This window comes from Excalfactoria chinensis, chromosome 1 (assembly GCF_039878825.1).
Source record: "Excalfactoria chinensis isolate bCotChi1 chromosome 1, bCotChi1.hap2, whole genome shotgun sequence".
Taxonomy (NCBI): domain Eukaryota; kingdom Metazoa; phylum Chordata; class Aves; order Galliformes; family Phasianidae; genus Excalfactoria; species Excalfactoria chinensis.
The window spans coordinates 125,516,477-125,536,791 of NC_092825.1; the positions used below are offsets into that span (position 1 = coordinate 125,516,477).

General features: G+C 42.5%; 1 protein-coding gene across 4 annotated transcripts in view; it reads right to left on the minus strand.

Moving 5' to 3' along the window:
- Positions 1-20,315, minus strand: part of AFF3 (ALF transcription elongation factor 3) — a 330,573-nt gene that overhangs the window by 46,807 nt on the left and 263,451 nt on the right. For 2 of the 4 annotated variants that reach the window (XM_072336759.1, XM_072336749.1), the window contains exon 11: positions 4,134-4,299. In XM_072336759.1, the coding sequence (XP_072192860.1) occupies positions 4,134-4,299 (166 nt within the window). Of the gene's footprint in view, positions 1-4,133; positions 4,303-20,315 lie in introns of all 4 variants that reach the window. The other 2 variants (XM_072336732.1, XM_072336740.1) reach the window with 1 other exon arrangement.

Below are 20,315 nucleotides of genomic sequence, written 5' to 3' on the forward strand. Positions count from 1 at the left end.
GTATATTTAGTCAATTGTAAATCAGCTTATTAATTTATTCCTGTGATAACCCACTTGTGCTGTCCTACTATTAAATATTTCATCCTGGGCAATCCCTTTTACACGTGTGGTCTTTTCATTGTAGCTAAGATAGATGATGAAGATGTTGATGTTGGTGATGATGATTATGTTGCTGCCACTTCTGTTAGTGCTGCTGCTGTCACTTCATCAAAGCAGAGCTGGAGATTCCCAGAGGTGTGCACATAAAGTGAGAGGTTGCTTCTGTCTCAAAGTATTTTCTGGAGGAAAGGGTGAAATTTGTGCCAAAAAAAATGATGCAATGGTGATCTTGAATCCTACAAGCCAGAGTAAAAACAGTTTCCATGGTTGGACTAGCGGAAAAATCCCCTTTTCTTCTGAATGTACCACCCAGGAAATTAAATTGTGATACTTAAAGTGGGAAGCAAGAACATTTTAGAAAACAAGACTGATACAGAAAATGTAACATTGTCCCTAAAGCCAATCCTAAAGCTACAACTCTTTGGATTCACTGAGGAAATCTATCAGTAAAGAAAGGATGAGGTGACTGGGGCACACTCACTGGTTAGGTAATTAGTTAGGTGCACACAACTTTCCTCTTTTTGGGCTAAGGAGAGGAGAGCCAATGTTGTACAACACCTTAGGGAACAACAGGCATCTACAGGCAGTGGCTGCCCATACGTTTGTACTGATGTCCATGCACTTGAAAGACTGGATGGACAGTGCTGATGGGGAAGAAAGATGGGGAAAAGCATAGCCAATTAATTCAACTTGACCAGGTCAGTCATGTGTGGATTTGAGAATTAAAGAGTATAACCTGGGATGATGGAATAAGCACAGAAAAAAAGTCTGTGATGGTTATGAACTGGTCACTACAGCAAAGGCTATAAAGGACGCTGCAACTGTTATGTAGGGTTGGCATCACCCAGGACAGCACACCTCTCTCTTCTGGCCTGGTTACTCTTGAATATACTGATGCTCTCTCCTATGCAATGTATTCTCTGTTCCTTTGCTGCCATTCCTTCTCTAGGCCTTCCTGCACACTGGGACTTCCTCAGCTGTCTAACCAGGCTTGGTCTTACTAAAGGTCTGGAAGATAGTTGGAACAAAGAATAAGAAAACAAAATTCTTAGCTTTTGAAATGTGGTTCTTCTGTGGACTTGAGATCTATACTTTTTATTTATTTTTTTTTCCTACCATCTGAAATAATTGGAAGGAAGTTACTGTTTTCCAGAGCCTTCATTTATGACATTAATTAGGGTCATGCAAAGAATTCATGGCCTCTGCAAAGAATCAGGAGATAGAAGTCTCAGTCCCTTGTTCATAATTTCAGGTTTGGCAGTTCACAAAACTGTAACTACTTGCATTACTGTCTGAGGCACCTTAATTTGTCCACATCACCGAAACCAGTCTGAATGTTGTCTCCTGTTCTAGCTCAGCCATTATTCTTAGTTTACTGCAGACATAAAGTGTAGACAGCTGAGCTAGTCACTACAGGCTCTAAATAGTCACTGGAAAGAAAGAGACACTTTTAGGGTGCAATTCATCTAATCTATTTTATATGTATACTTTACAATGAGCTGCTTTTACACTCTAGGCAACTGCATTTAGACACGGAAAAACAACTCAAAGATTTCAACATGAGATGTGGGAAAAATACAGAAGAAATGTAACAGCAGCTGAATTTCTATATAAACTAAAATACAGAAGATAACCTGTCCTAGAAATAGAAATCTTATAAGTATACGCATATGATATTTTTGATTGCAGAAAAGAAGGGAGAGCTCATAAAGGCCTGTGGATTTCCAGAAATTCCTTCCAACCTAGACATATGGATTTTCTGCCCGGCACTGTGCTGGAGTACTCAAGTTCATTGTTCTTGAATTCATTATTTTATGCGTATGCAATGACAAAGATGTATTTGCTTCTTCTGTCTTATCCAATAGATGAAATTAATCATAAGACCACGGAATAGAGACTGCTAATTAAATTTAGATGGACAGGACCTCCCTTAAAAGAGCTCCCAAGGACTTGTATCTCTCAATTTATGGGGTAAGAACATGGCACGTACTTTAGGAAGGTGGCTTCACTGGGTTCCTAATTGTAAGTTAAAGCATTAATGCAAATCAGACAGGGCTTCTACTCAGAGATGTCACATAAAGAAGTTTTGAATTGGTGCCATCAGTCATACAATGGTCTTGGGAAAACATGGGGCCTCAGGAAAAGCACAGATATCCTACTGCCCTGGTGCACTGTGATCCTATCCAGGTGAATGTCGTGTCTTCTCCTGTACAGAAACCACTGCAGCCATCACATTTTTGAGTCCTCTACATCTTCATACAAGTGTTTTTTGTACAGTGTGCCTTAGAATGCAAACCACTCAAATACAGTGCAAAGAGACAAACAGTCTGTTGGAGCCATGCAGCTGTTTTGAGACAGTAATTACTGATAACTCAGACTCTATACAAAAGTAGTTCCACATATCTTGAGAGGATACCTATAAAATGCTTTAAGAGAAGGACTTCCTTCACATTTCCATGGCTCTCCATCCCTTGCTTGACTTTACAAAGCCCATGACCTACCTCAGTGAATTCACTTTCCACATTCCCTGAGGAACTGGCACTCTCAGGACCAAGCAGCACAGCTATCTGCTTAGATGCTCTTTTATCTTAGCTGGGTACTATGCTTCTGCCCCTTTTATCTCATATTTCTTTCTCTCCTGCTATGGTTCTTCGTCTTTCTTCTCTTCACTCCCTTTCTTCCACCTTCTCAGATTCCCACTGGGAGAGGAGAGTGTGAGACCTCTACACTGAACCCAGCAGGGAATGGACAGAGCAGGTCATGATGGGTCAGATGAGCAGACTTGGAATGGGAAATAAGAAAAGGGATAGTGCAGAGAGACTGGAAGGAAGAAAATGGGAAAACTGAAGAGAGAGCCTTAGGAAAGGGACAAACTGAGAGGAAAATTAACTTGAAATGAATCTGAAAGCTCTGTGGAGGAAAGAGAGGAAGATAAGTGGTAAATAAGGAACAAAACCTGAGAAAAACGATGTATAGAATGTAGAAAAACACAGGACATTTCTGTGATTGGTACATTTTCCCTGGTAGGAAACGTGGCCCCAAATACTGAGCAAAACATGAGGAAAGGCTTGCTGGTTATTCAGGATAATGTTTCGGGGTGAGAGAATCTGTGAGGCTTAGCTGTCAGGGGAGGAGTCCAGTGAGGGGATGCTTTATGTGAAACAGGAAAATACACTCCTGTATTTTATGTGTATTTACAATCTTGTCACTAGATTTTGATTATCTTTACATAAATTAATGCATGTGATATGGCTGTGGAGTTCACGGTTTTATACTAAAGGTGTGTATTGACCAAAACACATTAAAATGTCATGTGGTAGATGAACAGAGTACAGAAAGCAGCCCAGTAGTTTCTTCTGAAAACAGTGTAGAGGTGAAAGCAGAAGGTGGCACAGCACTGGCAGCTTAATTGTACTTTGGCCAGGGCTTGTCTACATGTAGAAATTTTCAGTGCTAACTTTCCAGATGGCAAGTTTGGGCTTAATGTTTTGCACCACAAGTAATTCAGTTTCGTCCATGCTGGAGGTGGATTAAAATAAATCACACAAAGGCAGCAGCAGCGGAGAATAATTCACATGGGGAGTGAGGTGAGGGACGTGCGTGAGTGAAAAACAACTATTTTGATTTAAAAATCCACCCTCGAAATGATTTCATAATAGCTTCCCTGTGTGGAGAAGCCTTTAGTTCCCTTGCAGTGCTGAGAGCCCACACCAGGACTTACGCAGTCAGAAAGCCATTGCTATGGAGGCAGAGATGCACAAAACCTCTAGCAAGCTGTGAGCCTTGTGAAGGGCTCCAGTTTGAGGGAAATATCACACGGTCATTTCCTTCTTCATTTTTGTTTCATTTGCTTTAATCTGCCCCTGCATCCCCCACTGCTTGCATTTCACAGGGTGCCAGGAGGAGGATCCCTGTGCTTTTCACATCCATTTTGTTTTTGTGCATCTCCTTCCAGGCTCCTGGGCTGGAAAAAAGGTCTGAGTGGGCATAATAGCAGATTGCCACCCCGAATCATGAAGAGTGGGTGCCCTTACCTCTGGGCTGGAGTAATGCGAGGGCTTGCTGCCGTCACTCTCACTGGAGCTGCTCTCGCTCTCTGAGTCAGACTCCGAGCTGCTCTCGGACTCACTGGAGCTGCTGCTGCTCGACCCCTTGCTGGAGAGTCCTGGGGCTCGGGTGCTTGACTGTGGCCCCACCAGGCTGCTGGGCCCATGGGAATGGGAGGGAAGAAGAGAAAACAGAGAGAAACACTTAAAAACCGCACTGTATTGTGAGCACACCTATTTGCGAGCTTGCCTGTGCTTCTATGGAAGGGTGAAGGGAGTTCCAACGTTATGTTATCATGTATGATCGGAATGAAAAGAGTCAGCTGCGTGTTTACATCTAGAGCTTTTGATGTCCCTTCTTCACACAAGGGAGGGTAAAGCTTTCAATTCAGCTCATCTCTTTTCTCATTCAACAAACTGTTTAGGATACATTATAAGTGTCAAACGTGGTAAAAACAGCACAGAGGAAGCAGCCTTACGGTGCCTAATGAACCCTGTACAGAGGTGAAAGCTGGCAAAGGTGAACAGTCAGCAGAACCAACCATTTACAGCAGTGATAGAATAACAATAGTAATCTGTCCTCACTGGAACTTCTTACTCTCATTTTGTTCCTGCACACTGCTTTACCTACCCACAGGAGATGTGGTTGCTTTGATATTGACAACTGCATGATGTAAGGCTCTGATCCTGCAGAAGCATGAAGAGATCAGGCTTGTGTTTTTGCACATCAGCAGAGCCGTGCTGTCAGCAGAGCTGCTTGACTTCTTAAAAGTTATGTTTGCGTGCAAGTGTTTGTTTTATCAGGCCTGACAGTAGAAGAAATGTATACTTTCCCCAAATAGTTGACCATGCATATTAAAATACCACAGTCATAAAGGCTTGAGTATGAAATGTCCTATTAAGTCATCCAGCTTATTCCCTAGGCAATGCAAGATTGTTCCCTGTAGCGGGATGCATTTTCTAGTGAGTTGTCCAATTGGATTTTAAATGACTCGAATGCAGCTTTTGCTTTTACCTCTGGGAAACTTCTCTGCAAACTAACCCAAATTCCACTGTCAGAGATTTCTCCCTATGTTCAACCTGAAGTTGCCCTTTTAAAATTTATTGTTGTTACTTATTATTTCATCCTATTACTAATAGTTTCAGTGATGAATTATCCTCCTCCCTTTTTCCTTTCACATATTTTCAGACTGTTTTCCTGCCCTACTTCAGTCATCTTCCAGACAAGGCCATACACATATACTTCTTCTGATCTTTCTTCATAAGTCATTATCTCCGGGGATAGAGGATCATTTTTATGGCTCTTTTCTGAACTCATTCCAATTTGTCTATATCTCTCTGATAACAGGATGCCCAAAACAGAGTGCTACATTACAGATGGTTCTCACTAGAGCCCTACAATGAAGGGCTATTACATCCCTGCTCCTTGATGCCATTGCTTTTGTAAACATAGACCAGAGCTGTGATGGAATATATAGTCCATTAACACTCCTACATCTCTTTCAACACTTCTTTCTCCAGAGTTCCTCCACTGATAGCTACACTTCAGATTACTTGCTTCCAGAGAGGTTAGTTTCCTTTGTTTTTTTCCTTCCATGCCAGATCTCATTTTCTTCTTCGCTGTACATGCTTCTAATACTTCTGGCTCTTTTTGATTTACTTCTCTGCCCTCAGAGGTGTCTGCAGCAACTTCTAATTTAGTATCAAATGCAAATTTAATTAAATGGTTATTCACTTCCTTTTCCAGATCATTAATAAGACCGTTAAATAAACCCCACATGAAACACACCAGCACCCTAATAACCAACCCTTCCCAACTCTGCTTACCAGTGTTTATCATTACCTTAGTTTATGCTCCATCAGTCCAATATTGTGGCTAATGCAATGGGAACTTTGGAATGCATTTTGTGAGAAATAATATCTAATAATTAATTACAGTTCAGCTATGTTGCACCTAATGAATTGTCTTTATCTGCCAATAGCGCATTTCATTCTGGAGATCTGGGATCTGATACCTGACACAAGCTGCATACAACAGGCACGCTCTGGTGCTAGAGAAGAGGCCAACCCATCAGATGTGGGTTCAGGTCTGTGATTCCCCACAGTGCACACTTTCCAGTTCCATTCTTGTCTCCCTTAACACATGCCAGTCTTTCCCCACTGGAACACCGGTCCCATACAACACTGTGCTCCAACCACATCACCTTCAAGAAGTGCCTGCATGCATGCAGCTCTAGGAGGCAGGAGGCCTGTCGAGATACACAGACACTAATGCAATAGGTATATTTGTGCCTTTAAGAACTTGCCTTCTGCTGGTTTGGATGTTATTCACTGTGTCCCTTTGTCTGACAAGGTAGGTGTGGACAATGCAAGATTTTCAGGCAGCCATTTGTATAACAGCATTAAGGTGCCTGTAACAGTAACAGCTAAGAAGCCTGTAAAATTGTTCCTTTCTGGGGAAGGAAAATTGACACTTTGTTCACTACCCTCAGACAATGTTGTTTACCACTTGCACAGGTTGCCCAGTGAACTCCAGATCTACACTGTTCACTTATATGAACAGATTATAGTCAATCCCTTGCCAATAAAATAGTGAGAGCTATATAGAGGCCACTGCGATTTTTCTGGTTTAGATTTTTTTTTTCCTTAAGGGATTATGAAAAGGTAAGTGCCTTTCCTGACAGTGCAACTTAGGGAATGCTTTTGTCAGTGTCCAGCTCTGATGGATTCCCCATCCTCTCCACAACAGCATCGTGACTGCTGCCAGAAAAGTTCTTCAACATCACAGAACATCTGCACATTTATGTCCTGCCCCCAGTGATTGTGGTTTTAATTTTTAAACCATAATTCTTGTTTGGCATTGACCGAAGTATTCAGAATTGCTATATAGGGGATGAGGGAGAAAAAAAACCCCACAGTCATATTTCTTTCCTGTTGTGACATGAAATGTTTTTCTAGGCTGCTGAAAAGGAATTGTTACTACAGCCATAGATATAAAATATAACCGTTGGACTCTTCACCAACATCTGGAGATCTATGTGTGCTGCTCTAATGATAGCCAATATACTGAAGAAACTGAACAACATTACAATATTTTCCCACTTAAGCTGATACTGTTGTAGTCCCCTGTTCCCTTTCTACCCTTTCCATTTTTAACTGCAGTGAATTTTTACAAGGATCCTCATTACGTTATAGTGACCAGAATGAAAACATCTACACACACACACACACATATATATATATTCATGCTTTCTTCAAAAAAGTGACCATTATTTCAAAGCTGTGACTTCCATTTTGGACTGTTCTCTCTGAAGTACGTAAGCAAGATCATTCAGACAAAATGAAATACCGATTTGCATTCTAATGATGTGGCACATAACATTTATGCATATTTTGCCACTGCCTTATACTCTAGAATTAATTACTGGATTGCAGAAATGGTATTTTTATTTTAAGCAATTAAACAACAGCTTGGGTAAGAACCACACGCACCCTCTGGCTTAGGAGAGCAAATACACTGAAAAGGTGCTAGAAACTCTATAAAGCACTTCATAACCAACGAAACACTTGAAGTTTCTGACCACAGTCAGAAACTATAGTCAGCTATCCTGACCACGTTAAGCTTACTCAATGTTTCTTAGGTATGGAGGCTCAAAAATACCCCAATTTGGGGAAATTAATACTGCTCCACTCAAACCAATCTGAGATCCAGGATGAGAGGGGGAGTCACCTTACTCTTTGGAAGAGCCTGAGGTGTTAGGTGTGGTGGGACCTGCTATTAGAGCCATTGGACTGCATGGCCTTGGCCAGACAATGAACAGTATGGAGGTGGTTTAAGCACTTGTACAGGAAGATGCAGGCAGGTCTTTGCTACTCAGTCAGTGAAGGTTCCTAAATCAGATTACCTCAGCTGCCCTCAGGAGACCTCCTGAAAGGTTAGTTAGACCAGATCTGGGCCCCGTTTCACGCTTCCTATTAAGCTACTGCTTATAGCTGTGCCGCTTGTCATGACAATAAATCATGATGTTGAGCACTGGGCACCAGAAATTCCTGGGTAGCTAAGTATACACTTCATTGAAGAAATTCAGCCTCGATATTTCAAAGGCAGAAAATACGGATGCCTGATCAAGGTTGATGTAAAACAGATGCAGTCCTTTGCCAAACTGCAAGTGTTTGATAGCAATATTAAACTAATGCAAAATAAAATAGCCACTAAATAATTTGTTATTCCATTTCTTCATTGCATTACGGCATGATACCCACTTTACACAGGTACAAATGAATATCAAGAATGCAAGGCAAAGGAGAATCAGGTCTGTACCGAGAAAACATACCAGAGTGACTCTGAAAATACTTTTCTGGCCACAGCAAACACTTTGAACATGCCCATGCTTCATATGTTAGGATCCAGACAGTCTGTGTAATTCCTATTTGCAGCAATTGTATCCAGAGCCTTCTTAGCAAAAAGCTCTTTAACAGAACTAGTCACTACCTGCTGTATTTCTCCTTGTCTAGAGATGAGACAATATTTACCCAGTGTCATTGGTATTGCTGTAATTGACTAAACTATTTTTCTTTAAACTCTCACTCTGCAGCGAGGCCATCCACCAAGCACTGTCCTGCTACTAAGTGACCCAGGCTAACATGAATGAGCAATGCTACCATTAGTATAAAGAGATGACTCGAATAAACCAGTGATGCTATTAAGAATCATATCAAGATTGAGAGGTAAACGTGGAGAAGGAGATCTAAATTTGCAGATGTTGTTTTCTCCTACAAAGATGTAGGAGAAAATCCTAAGGAAGACTTCATGAATGCTTCAAGTATTTGAAAGCCACAAAAAATCTATCACTGCCTTGAAGAACAATGACAATTGTGGGAAAACAATACTCCGAAACAGACAGCCAGTCCCTTGGCTGACATAAGCTGTCACAGCTCCATTGACTTCAATTAGGCCACACTGTTTTAAATCAAACCATAAATCTGACCAAGACTCTGCAATGATATTTCAAACTTAGTGATGAAAACATATTCCACGGTTTAGAGATCTGTTGGCAGAATCTCTATTTTTATTCTGGATTAAAGTTATCTGAAACACCATTTCCTTCTTCCCTTTTGCAGTCAACCTAGAGCCTATTGAAAATCTTCTATGGAAAACACTTCACCTTTTGCTGTGAGAAGCAAATTCCACATGGTACTTCCTCAAAGCAGAAACTGAGAGCATGGTGCCAAGATCCATGTAATTATCTCTGCTGCCTGGCACTAAAGATGCTGCAAGCCTCCCATGCACGCAGCAGGGAATTCCTGTGTTGGTAATTGTGAATGAGTCACAGACACAATGGAAATGCCCACTCCTTGCTGCTGCCCCTGAGTAGGTTTTGAATTTTCTTTCAGTGAGAACATCTGATGAATGCTTCCCATGTGGGGGCTATCCTGGGCCTACCTATCAGCGCATCCCAGTGTTGGAACAGAACACATGGGCATATTTTCTGAGGCAACCGCGGAATGCCAAGGAATAGCCCAATAAGGATAGCTGACAGGAATGAATCTGGAAGTCATCCATTCATTTCAGGCCAAAGTCATGCTGAGAAAAGGGAGATGATACCACAAACTCGACAGTTTTCATCTGCTTGAGGGCAGTCAGATATCCCCAAGGTTTAAAATATGAAAGCTGGTTCTGCATTTAAAATATTCTGCATACAACATGAGTATAAGCTGCCTCTGCTCCAGGTTTAGGCCTGCCATGTCATGTCTGAATGACCAAATCATTCCAAATTTCTAAGGCTCCGCCTTCCTCACCTGGTCCCCATCGCAGTCATAAATGGGGATGACTGAACTTGCATGCCCTCAAGTTTGTTGGGTGATGTCCTTTGTAACTGCTTAAAAAGCACTTGGATATCCTCACTGCGAACACAGTATGGAAGTGATACAAATTTATGCCTTTGTACCTTTGCTAACTGAGAGCATGAAACCAATTAGCTGTCTGAGTTCTTTACAGTTGCCCATTGTGGAAACCTATTGTTCACTAACAAAAAAAAAAGCAGCTGTCCCTGCCATGGTCGGCAAAATAAATAAATAAATGAAGCCGGGCATTTCCTTTCTCCAGGTAAACGATTTCCCAGGAGTCTGTTAATACCTTTCGGAAACAGAGAAATGTTTTCATACCTCATTCCTGTAACAGATGAGGTATGAAACGGGAATCATGATGAGTGAGAGTCCTGGAGGCTGTTTGGCTTGTCACAATATATAAAGCTCCTGTGGAAGCGCCGCATTACCTTAGCCGCACCACCTTTGCACAGCACAACTAATAAAGCACAGCTGCCAAGAACAGAGTTCATAGGCCCCACCTATATTTTAACACTGTCCTTGGGAGTTGCTTAAACAGTTTGTGCTGACAAGACTGCAAGTATCATCTGATAATGCAAACCTAAGGTAAATCTGGTCTTTGCAGAGAGTAAGGTGTGCCCTGTGTGATTGCAGCTTAATTGCCTGAATAGCCGCCAAAGAAAAACAAATTGTTAAGAAGAGACATTTAGAAAAACAAGTTACGAGGCTCATGCGCACACACGGCCCTCAAGAGAATTGAGTCTGGCTGGGGGGAGGTATCTATTTAAAGCCTGGTTGATGCCAGTAGCAGAATCACAGCTCCCACCTTGGAGAAAAAGAGAAAAATCACTGCAAAAACCTTGGCTAAAATCCCCTCCTAAAATAAAATGCAACATGGCAATTAATAGTGACATCTTTGTATAAATAGCTCTATCAGAAGGAGTGTGTGCCGGTGTATCTGAGATGAAAGGGTCCAATAGACCTGGAGCAGCATTAGCATGGGGATGAAGTGATTAGTCAGCTGGCTGACAGCTGTGCTAGGAGCCTGCTGCCAGATCCCAGTGTATGCTTTCCACTGCTGCCAAGTGTTTGCTTGTCGCTCTAGATAAATGGAGCATCAGCAGTGTTTTATTTGACCTGCTCACAAGAAAAATAAAGCAACTCTGACTTCCTCAGTGTGTTTGTCGTTGACCTTGCATCAGCTGAATATGAGTGGAGAAATTCTCTGGTCCAGGAAAATTAACTCTTCAGTAGAAGGGGGCCCTCACAGTCTTTTTAAGTTGGTAGCATAATTAGACTCTTCGTGTCTCAACATACAGTGACTTAAAGAGTGGGAAGCACTGCCTACATACCCTGTGCTGTCCTTGGAACATGCCCTTATGCAATGACCTGGAGAATGATGAACAGCTTTGAGAACAGCCTATAAACAGCCACCCTCCTGTCCCCAGAGTGAAATTGGGAAACCATTTCCATGGAGAACTTTCAGGACAGAAATAAGTTGCAAATGGTAGAAGTTGTGGAGAAGACTCACTCAGGACCGTGCTTTTCATTTCCCCCTGAGACCAAGGGCAACAGCTTTTATGTGCTTTCTCAGATGTACACCAGAAGTTTCTTTTTTTTTTTTTTTTTTTTTTTTTTCTCTCTCTCTTTCCTTCATCAGTTTGATAATAATAAAATCATAGAATCATTTAGGTCAGAAAAGAACTCTAAGACCATTTCGTTCAACTGCCAGCCCATCCCTACCATGTCCATTAACCACGTCCCTCAGTACCACATCCATACAGTTCCTGAATGCCTCAGGAATGGTGGCTCCCTCACTGCCCTTGGGCAGCCTGTTCAGAATGGCAACAAATACCATACAGAAGACAAATACTGAAAGTACAGCCATTTACAGTACTTTCTAGAACATTTCAACTATGTATTTTTTCATTTTTGGAATCTGGCCCTCAGATAGACTTTGCAAGAAGGAAAAACAACTCTTTTAAGCACTGGCATATATATGGTACTAGTGTCTGAGCCTGTGGTCAGGCAGAGTTATTCCACATCTGAAAAACCAGAAGTTTTGGATATCTTTCTGGCACTTAATGATTCCTCATAATAACCAAGTGCATTCTTCTGGAAACTGTTACTTTCCATTTTTCTCTCTTCCTCACCTGTCTCTCCTTCCCTCCATCCTTTGACAGAGTTCCTTTCCTGGCAGCATCAGGAGTTACTGCACGCAGTTGCCAGCTGTCTCTAGAGAGCATGAGCTCATTTGCCCAGGTAAGATCAGATTACTGAGTTCAGGGCTCAGCTGTTAGAAGGTCTCATTAGAGTGGGCCAATATAAAAGGCACAAGTCTCAGCAGAAGTTCTTTTGATCACCGAGCATCTGAACTCCACTACCTGAAGAATGACTCTGAAGCTAAGACCCTTCAAGAAAGTGGGAGAGTTCTGTAGGATTTGCTTGCTCACAAAATGTTAACATTGCATGCAACAGTAGGAGGAGACATCCTTATACTTCAGCAAAATAAGCAGTTGGTGAGTGCTAAGTGAGGTCAGTGAAAATAAGGTCTCATTTTGGTAAGGGTTGAATGGGACTGTTTGTAAAGTAATCTGGCAGGAGGTTACCTGGAGATCTCAACCAAGGTGATTTGCTGACTGTGGATAAATAAGGTATGTGACTTGCACAGTCAGAACTTCATCTATTTTGCAAGGCCTGAAGAAGTGACTGAATAAAAATGTAGCTGAGTTAAGGTGGAACTGGGCCCTCTTGGATTCTGATAAAGCTTGCCAATGGGGTAGAGGTTACTAGGACTGTATGCATCTATTTTTTCTGCCTTTGACTTACAAGAAGACCTAACTGTGACTATTCAGAGATGCCCCATTGAGATTCTGACCTCTTTTGATTGACTAGAGAGAATCTGGGATTCTAAGGGTAAACAGTATGCCTGGTATGCCCAATGCCATATTCACTGTGACTTAGAATGGAAGCCCAGAAGGTTTATTTCAGATTCATCTGCATAAATACTCTTCCATGGTTCAGTCATCTTCCTTCTACTTGTCCTAAAGATTAGAAGTGATACGCAACATGTACATCCACTCCTAATCCAGTACTGCACCGTGGCATTAAGGCTGAACTCCTTTCAGATTCAATGATAGGAATACATTCTTCATTTTGGAGGTGGCCCCAACAGCTTAGTATTTTGTGCAGTAGGCTTCAGTGCCTTGGGATAAATGTAAAAATAAACATAATTAAGCACTGGAACGGGTCATCAGTTAAAATATGGACCGTCTATAGTGGAGGTGTCAGAAACTAGGTTAGGCAAGAACCTGCTTCAGAAGGTTTATGCAGGATTTAAATTGTCAAGTTATAAGAAAAAGGATTAGATGAGCATGAGTTTCTGTGGGTAAATATCCAGATGAGGTTGTTAAGGAGCATGCATTCTGTGCTTACAGGTCAGATGACAGGGAGAAAGGGCAGAAAGGGATATAAAGTCGGTCGGTATCAAAATAGTCACAGCAAGGAGCAATGCAGAACATCTTGTGGAAAACGTAGAGTGGCGTTAATCCACCATCTTCAAAATATCTCATCAGAAGAATTTCATACCATTTCTCTGGAGATCAGCCTGGTTGTTGCTTTGCTTGTCTCGTTTATTTCCTAAAACATGAGGCACAGATGCACTTCTATCCTCAAAACCAGCAATTCTTGCTTCTGAGTGACAGATTCATTAAGATGCTACAGAAGACTAAACTCCAGAGTAGGACAATCCTCATCTGCTTTGGCCTGCCGTTGCCTTATTTCATAATTACCATTAACATAACACCAGTCATCGCTGCCCAGCTAAGCAGGCAGCCTTTGCTGATTTCCAGAAGCAGCTGTGCTTTGCCTCAGCAAGGCAGCCCTTTGCCTCAGTTTGCAAGGCCCTGTGCATGGCTCTATCTTGCAAGACCTCTCGCTAAGCTCTCAGAGTCCAAATACAGATGAACTTGTGCAGATAAAATTACTAACTACCGTAATGGCTGTCCAAATGGGTGCAATAAATTTCAGTGTGAGACAAACTCTCTCAGGTTTTACTGACTCTTAATGTTGCTGCTGCCAGCTTTAGTGTTACTCTTTGACTCGAGCCATATTCTGTTGTCTCCCAAAGGTCTTTTCGGCCCGTCAGCTCTAATCAATATGCTGCCTTGAGAAGGAGCTTGTTTTAAGTAGGTTTGCTCACCATAAAGAACCATATAAAGAAAATTTGACTTCTACTCCTTGTCAGCATGTATCACTTCCTATGCAGAGCAGCATTTAGATGGTCTGTTAGTGGAATCTGAGTGCCCTCTTTTATATGTTTCAAGAAATGACAAATGCCTGAGAAAAAATGCATAGTTGTTCTACAGAAGACATTAGGCAGACTCGGGAACGGCAAGCAGAACATCTAATAAAGCTCAGAATTGTAGCAGAGAGGATGTTAAAAGCTAATTACTTTGAGATTATTTGAAGGCTTATAAAAGGTTCTTCTATGCTCCATTCTGATGTAAGTACAGCCTGTTTTCCAGCAGCATGCACAACTGTTTTAATGTGTTTTTAGAAAGAGCTGCCCAGGAAATTCTGTTTACCTGCCATTGACATGCTAGCCCAAAATAAAGGATGTTTTAAACCAATTTTCAGCCATTGAATACTTGCCCATGGTTCAGCCTTAGGTTTTCAGGGGTCTGAGCTGCTGGGAAGAAACTTCTCTCACTCTGACTAGGCTCAGATTCTTGACCCCAGCTAGGTAAGGTCACCCTATAAAGCTTGAATGGGAGTACATGGAGGTGCTCATGGAGCCCAGGAATGGTCTTCTTGTCAAGGGTATCTGGATCTAACTCACTGAAATACAGCATAACAGTGTGCAAGTACTTGATGGAGGTATTTAAAATAGAGAGCGTCCCCTACTAGTAAACTTCGCTGTACCTTCCTCAGCTATATTGCATAAAGTTGTCCCATGAAACACAACAACAAGGTATGATAAGCACAGATATACAAATCTATGTTAAGAAAGAGTTATGCAAATTGCCCTTTGCAATTCAAAGGAAAATCAAATGTGAATTGCATCCTGTTGTTAGACATCACCCTTGGAAAGTAAACGTAAGGTTTGTTTATGCACACACACAGTGTGAGGGGAGGCAGAAATAAATTACAAAGCAAATATAATTTTATTTGCTTTATTCATCTAGAATGTGGTATTGATGTGTCTGGACTCAGTGGCTCCCCAGCTGCACCCTCCTCCAGGATGTTATCAATCCTTTATTTCTGTAAAATGCACTACCACCTAGTAGGAAAAGCACCAGAATGGTATGTCATTTTAATAAAAAAAGCCAGTCTTATGCCATGCTGTGTCCTGATGTAGTTGTTGTCATATCTTCCAATATATTTTTCAATCCATATTTTGTATGTTTTGCTGTTTTTTAACTGCCATGCATCTTTTTTAGTTTTCTTATTACGGTATCTCTGAGGCATGCATAGATGCCTTTGCCTATTCCTCAATGTAGCTTTTGTTCTCCCTGCCTCTCCTGAAGCAGCAGAAAGAAAATGCAAACACAGGGCAGGCGAGCAGGGAGAAGCATTGCTCAGCACTGTTCCCTCCCCGTGCCACAGCAAGATGCTGCTGTCCCTCCTCTCTTTCCCCCAGACCAACTGGCCCCGCTGCTGCTCCTCTTTTGTCCAGAGAAGCTGTGGTGCCCCATCCCTGGAGGCACTCAAAGCCAGTTTGGATGGGGCCCTGGGCAGCCTGAGCTGGTGGGGGGCAGCCCTGCCCATGGCAGGATTCAGGGCTGGATTATCTTTAAGGTCTCTTCCAACTTAAGCCGTCCTGTGATTCTTCTCTCCCCACCTGCCTGAGGTCCTGCATACCCCAGGTTAAGCTCTGTGAAGTGTGGGCCTCTTCAGAGTGCCGGCATACATTTAGCAGTGCTATCCAGCAGGAGACCAGTTAAGATATAGGAGTCAGCATGTGCTGATGCTGGAAGTTCAGCATCCAGCTGCGAGGACATACATTCTGCATTTCTTTAGAAGTGATCGGGTCATCTGCCTCAACTGGGAAGCAGCAGGGGAAGAGCAGGAGATTCTGCAGAAGAGCTTTACAGAGAAGATGAGGCAGACAGATAGGTTTCCAGGAGAGTATGGGTTTCCACAGTCCGTGCAGCAAGGAAATCACTCCTTGGGATTTTTTACCACCTCGACATGTCTCTAACCCTTGCTAGACAAGCTGCAGCTTGGGGAGAAAGATCAAGTGTTGGGCCCTTGCCATTAGCTTTGACATTAGGGGAAAGGACTGGATGACTTCTTTTGATAACTAGCACAAAGACCCCAGCAGGGTTTCAGACAGTTTTATTAATCATAAAAGTCAATAAAAATAGACTGTTCCTCAGAGGCAAAGGAAAAGCAAAACCTTGGAAGAACAAAGCAGGGCAGGCATCCTCTATTCCTAAGAGCGTTTTGTTTGCATTCTGCACTTGAAACAGAAAGGGAATACTTAAGAATGAAACTCCCAAGTGATATAACCAAATACTTTCCCAGGAAAGGAGAAAGCACTTTCTTATGGACTTGTGTTGCAACAGGGAAAGATTTTGATAGGCTTTATGTACAGCTTGGAGATACTGAACTATTGGGCAGTTTACCCTGAGACTTGCACGGCACACCCACAGTCAGCAAGTTTCCTCCCATGCCTTTTCACTCATCTTTCCCCTCTTGTTTCTTTGCTTTACTCATGCCTGCCCCTTTCCTCTTTGCCTCCCTCCCCCCCCCCCCCACTTATTTTTTCCAATGGACAGAGATTACTTTTGGTTGCCTCTATGCCATCATCCATTGCATAGACTCAACAGTCTTTAGCTGCCTTTGCAATATGAATGTCAGGCCCATAAGGGTGTCTTCACCTATCTTAGGGCTTCTCAAGATGCCTGTGTACCTCATTTCCATCTTAGCTTTCCCATCCCACAGTTGTGAATAAATCCTTCCAAGCAAGCCCAAATGTAAGACAAAGCACCCCTGTCTTTCTGGGCCTGCAGACAAGCCGCACCAAACAAGATATAAACTTTCTCATCAAAACCAGCTTTATGAGGTTGTTGACTGCAGAACGCAGTGGCAGTTTAAATGTAAGCATTCATTCATCTTATTTTAACTGGAAGGGTTTTGGTGGCGAAATAACGGGATTAAGAATGGGGGTATGATGCAAGCAAAAATGAGGCTGGATGAGAACTGCAGGCAGTGGGAGGGAGAGGAAGCCTGCGGAGCCAGTTGATCCATGGGGCTGGTGACTGAAACATGTACAGCCGGGGAATGACATAGATCACCTGCCCGGCAAGAATCACAGAATGGCTTAGGTTAGGGGACCTTAAAGATCTGTACAGCTGGAACCATGAGCCATCCAGACATTGCATGGTGGCAGTTTCACCCACTATTCCACACTTCATCAGCCTACTCCATGCTTGTCAAAGTAAAATAGACTCCGGGGTTGTTAAGAGATGCTGTGTTCGGGGCATTTTGCGACAGGTAGGAGGTGTGGCAGCAGCAGGCTGGAAAACTTTTCTCCTTCATATGTTTCTGGGTCTGTTTCTGAATGTGATCTGAGGCAGCCCATCAGGTCATGCTTTATTCATTTAACTGCCTTATAGCACTCCTTCTCTAAAACCTTGCTGTTAGGAAACAGCTTTCAATTTTTTTTGGAGTCTCTCTCAAGTACAGTTGTCTAGCATCGCTGCCCAGAGCAGCTGCTGACAACGCCAATGCGCTGTGCTGCAAAATCCTTCCTCTCTGAAATCGAGGGTAGGAAAAAGTCATCATGAAATAATGGACTAATGTGGCCATTCTATCTATACTGCTCATAAATTAGATTTTGAACCTGGCAATTGCAGGGTAATTAGGAGGAGAGCAGCTCTCCTGCAGGAACATATATTTCCTATTCTGCCTGCCTGTTACATTCCAGCTTAATTTTTCCTTTGTTCACTCAGCACAGAGAACTGCAATTACCAAAGGTGAGAGCCTAGTGGCAATTTTTGAATCGGGAGGACACTTAGCACAGAATGGGGGGGGGGAAAGAAAAGAAAGAGAAAAAGGACAGGTATCACTAGTAATTAAAATAATTTTGAATTAGAGAGACTATTCCAATAATTGCTTTTGTATAATTGTCGCCCCATAACATATCCTTATGAATTACTAATATGGTGAAATTACTTTTCTGTGGAGACTGAGATGAGACAGTCAGCTTTCCTAAACACACCCTCACGAATCACAGACAGGCAATGTGTGGACAGCCATTTCCGAATGGCAGGCGATGCTGTGGCGCTGATCAGTAACAGCCACGTGGGTTTTAAGCCCTTCTTCCCCCTTTGGTCCTCTCAGAGGCACAGGAAACAGAGCAGGAATTCCCATCTCAGGCGGCCAAAAGAAGGTTTCACATTATTAAAATAGATGATTTCCTTCATTCCAGAGCCTCTGAGGAGCATAAATTGTGAACAACATCAAAGCGGCGAGAAGTTTTAGAGCAGACTGTCAAAGAGACTGCTGGGGTTTCCTTGGTAGATTTCCATTTTTAAGGGGTCTCGGCAATTGACTTTCCTTCTTAAAACAGTTCCATATGTCCGAGGATTATTTAAGGTTGTTTTGATTTCGTTGTTGTTGTGGGTTTTAAAGACACAATATCGCAATTATTTAACACAGGAAAATAAAGTTAGGTAGACAGTGCCTGCAGTTACAAATTACTGGGATGATCTCATGGACTAAGACTTTGCACACTTCATCTGTGCTCCCCAGGATTAGGCAGCATGATTCTAGATGAAATGAAAAGCAGCATGGCTATCTGGAAATAAGTACTGGTCCGATGCTGTGCAAATACAGCCACTGACTGTTCACAAATCACACCAATTTTAGGGGATGAAACACACCAGCATGTGTGACACAAGAGTAAGGGCTGTGACATTGGTCCAGATTTGAAGTAGACCCCAGGCAACTTTATTTAATGATTATTGGAATTCATCTGCTAAAAAGCACAATGGCCAGCTGTGGTCTTAGAATAGAAGTCATCAGGGCAAGCTGCGAATGGATTCCTATTAGCTTCCTAACTGAAGGCAAGGGAAAAACTGTTATTAGGCAAGGCATGGAGAGAGTTATTAGTGAGCACCAAGGAGGTGGCTCTGGCTGAGCCTGGGTTTTCAATGTTTTCCCTGCATGGGAAAGTTGATGTTAGTCACCGAGTCACAGACCACACAGGAGAGAAGTGGGTCTCAGCCCAACCAATCGTCCCCATTTGCAAAGCCATGGGTATATTCAGCAGTGATCTACAGACTAGATACCAGGCTGTACTGACCATATCTGGGAAACCAGCCTTCAGCTATATAAGTAGGAAAAAGGGAGGGGCTGTGAGATGCATTGCCAGTTCTCTGGCTTCTACAGTCATCTAAGAACAGGGAGGAAACTGTGCCTCTCATCTGCATCATACTTGGCTCCCCATGGAGTCTGGGGAGAATCTGACCCAAGAGCCCCGGGTTCACTGCCAGAGGGAGACTGTCCAGCCAAGCCTAAGGCCTGCAGTGTGCAACCAAGCAGGAGAAACCAGTGGGTGCTCTGCCATTACACTTGCCCAAACTTCTGCTGGGTTTTGCTGGCAGCTGGCAACCACGCAAAATAAAGATCTTTCAGAAGAAAACACAAGTGGGAATGCTTTCTTTTCCTTTAAGAGAAGGATCTTATTTCACATGTGCATGATTACATAGGTGGCCATGAAAAGAAAAAAGAAAAAAGGTCTCTATTAATTGTTTCCTAACTTAGCAGCAAATGCCAGACTCTTAAATCTGTCATTTATTGCTGGTGGATTATTTCAGAAGTTATTCATAGTTCTTACCTAGTAATCCTTCAAAAAGCATTTTTCGTAAATGTTGAATCCAATTTAAAAGCTGCAACTGTGTATCGTTTTCAGAATGATCTCTGATTCGAGTTTGATGATCAGGAGAGGATAAGAGCGCAAGACTTATCATTCACGGTAATCACGTGATGTAAGAAGGAAATGCTAAACTGTCTGTCACTAATGAGTTCATTCTGATGAGTGTACTTCCCTCAGCTGAGCCATACCAGCACTAGTCCTCCATGTACCACTGGCAAGGAGTGATGAGTGCAGTCCTTGATTGCCTCAGTCAGTGCCTTCCACCAACTGGAACCTGGTCAAAACATGAGCTGACTTCTCTTCTTGTATGAGTTTTTCCTCATACAAGACTAACTGGGAGTAGTTCCGTCTCAGCAAGCTTACAGTTTAAAGCTGATTACCTTCCGCATTAAATGTGATGGGGTATTGTGGTTTATTTTATTTTTATTTTGATAACTTAAAGCTCTGATTCATTGTTT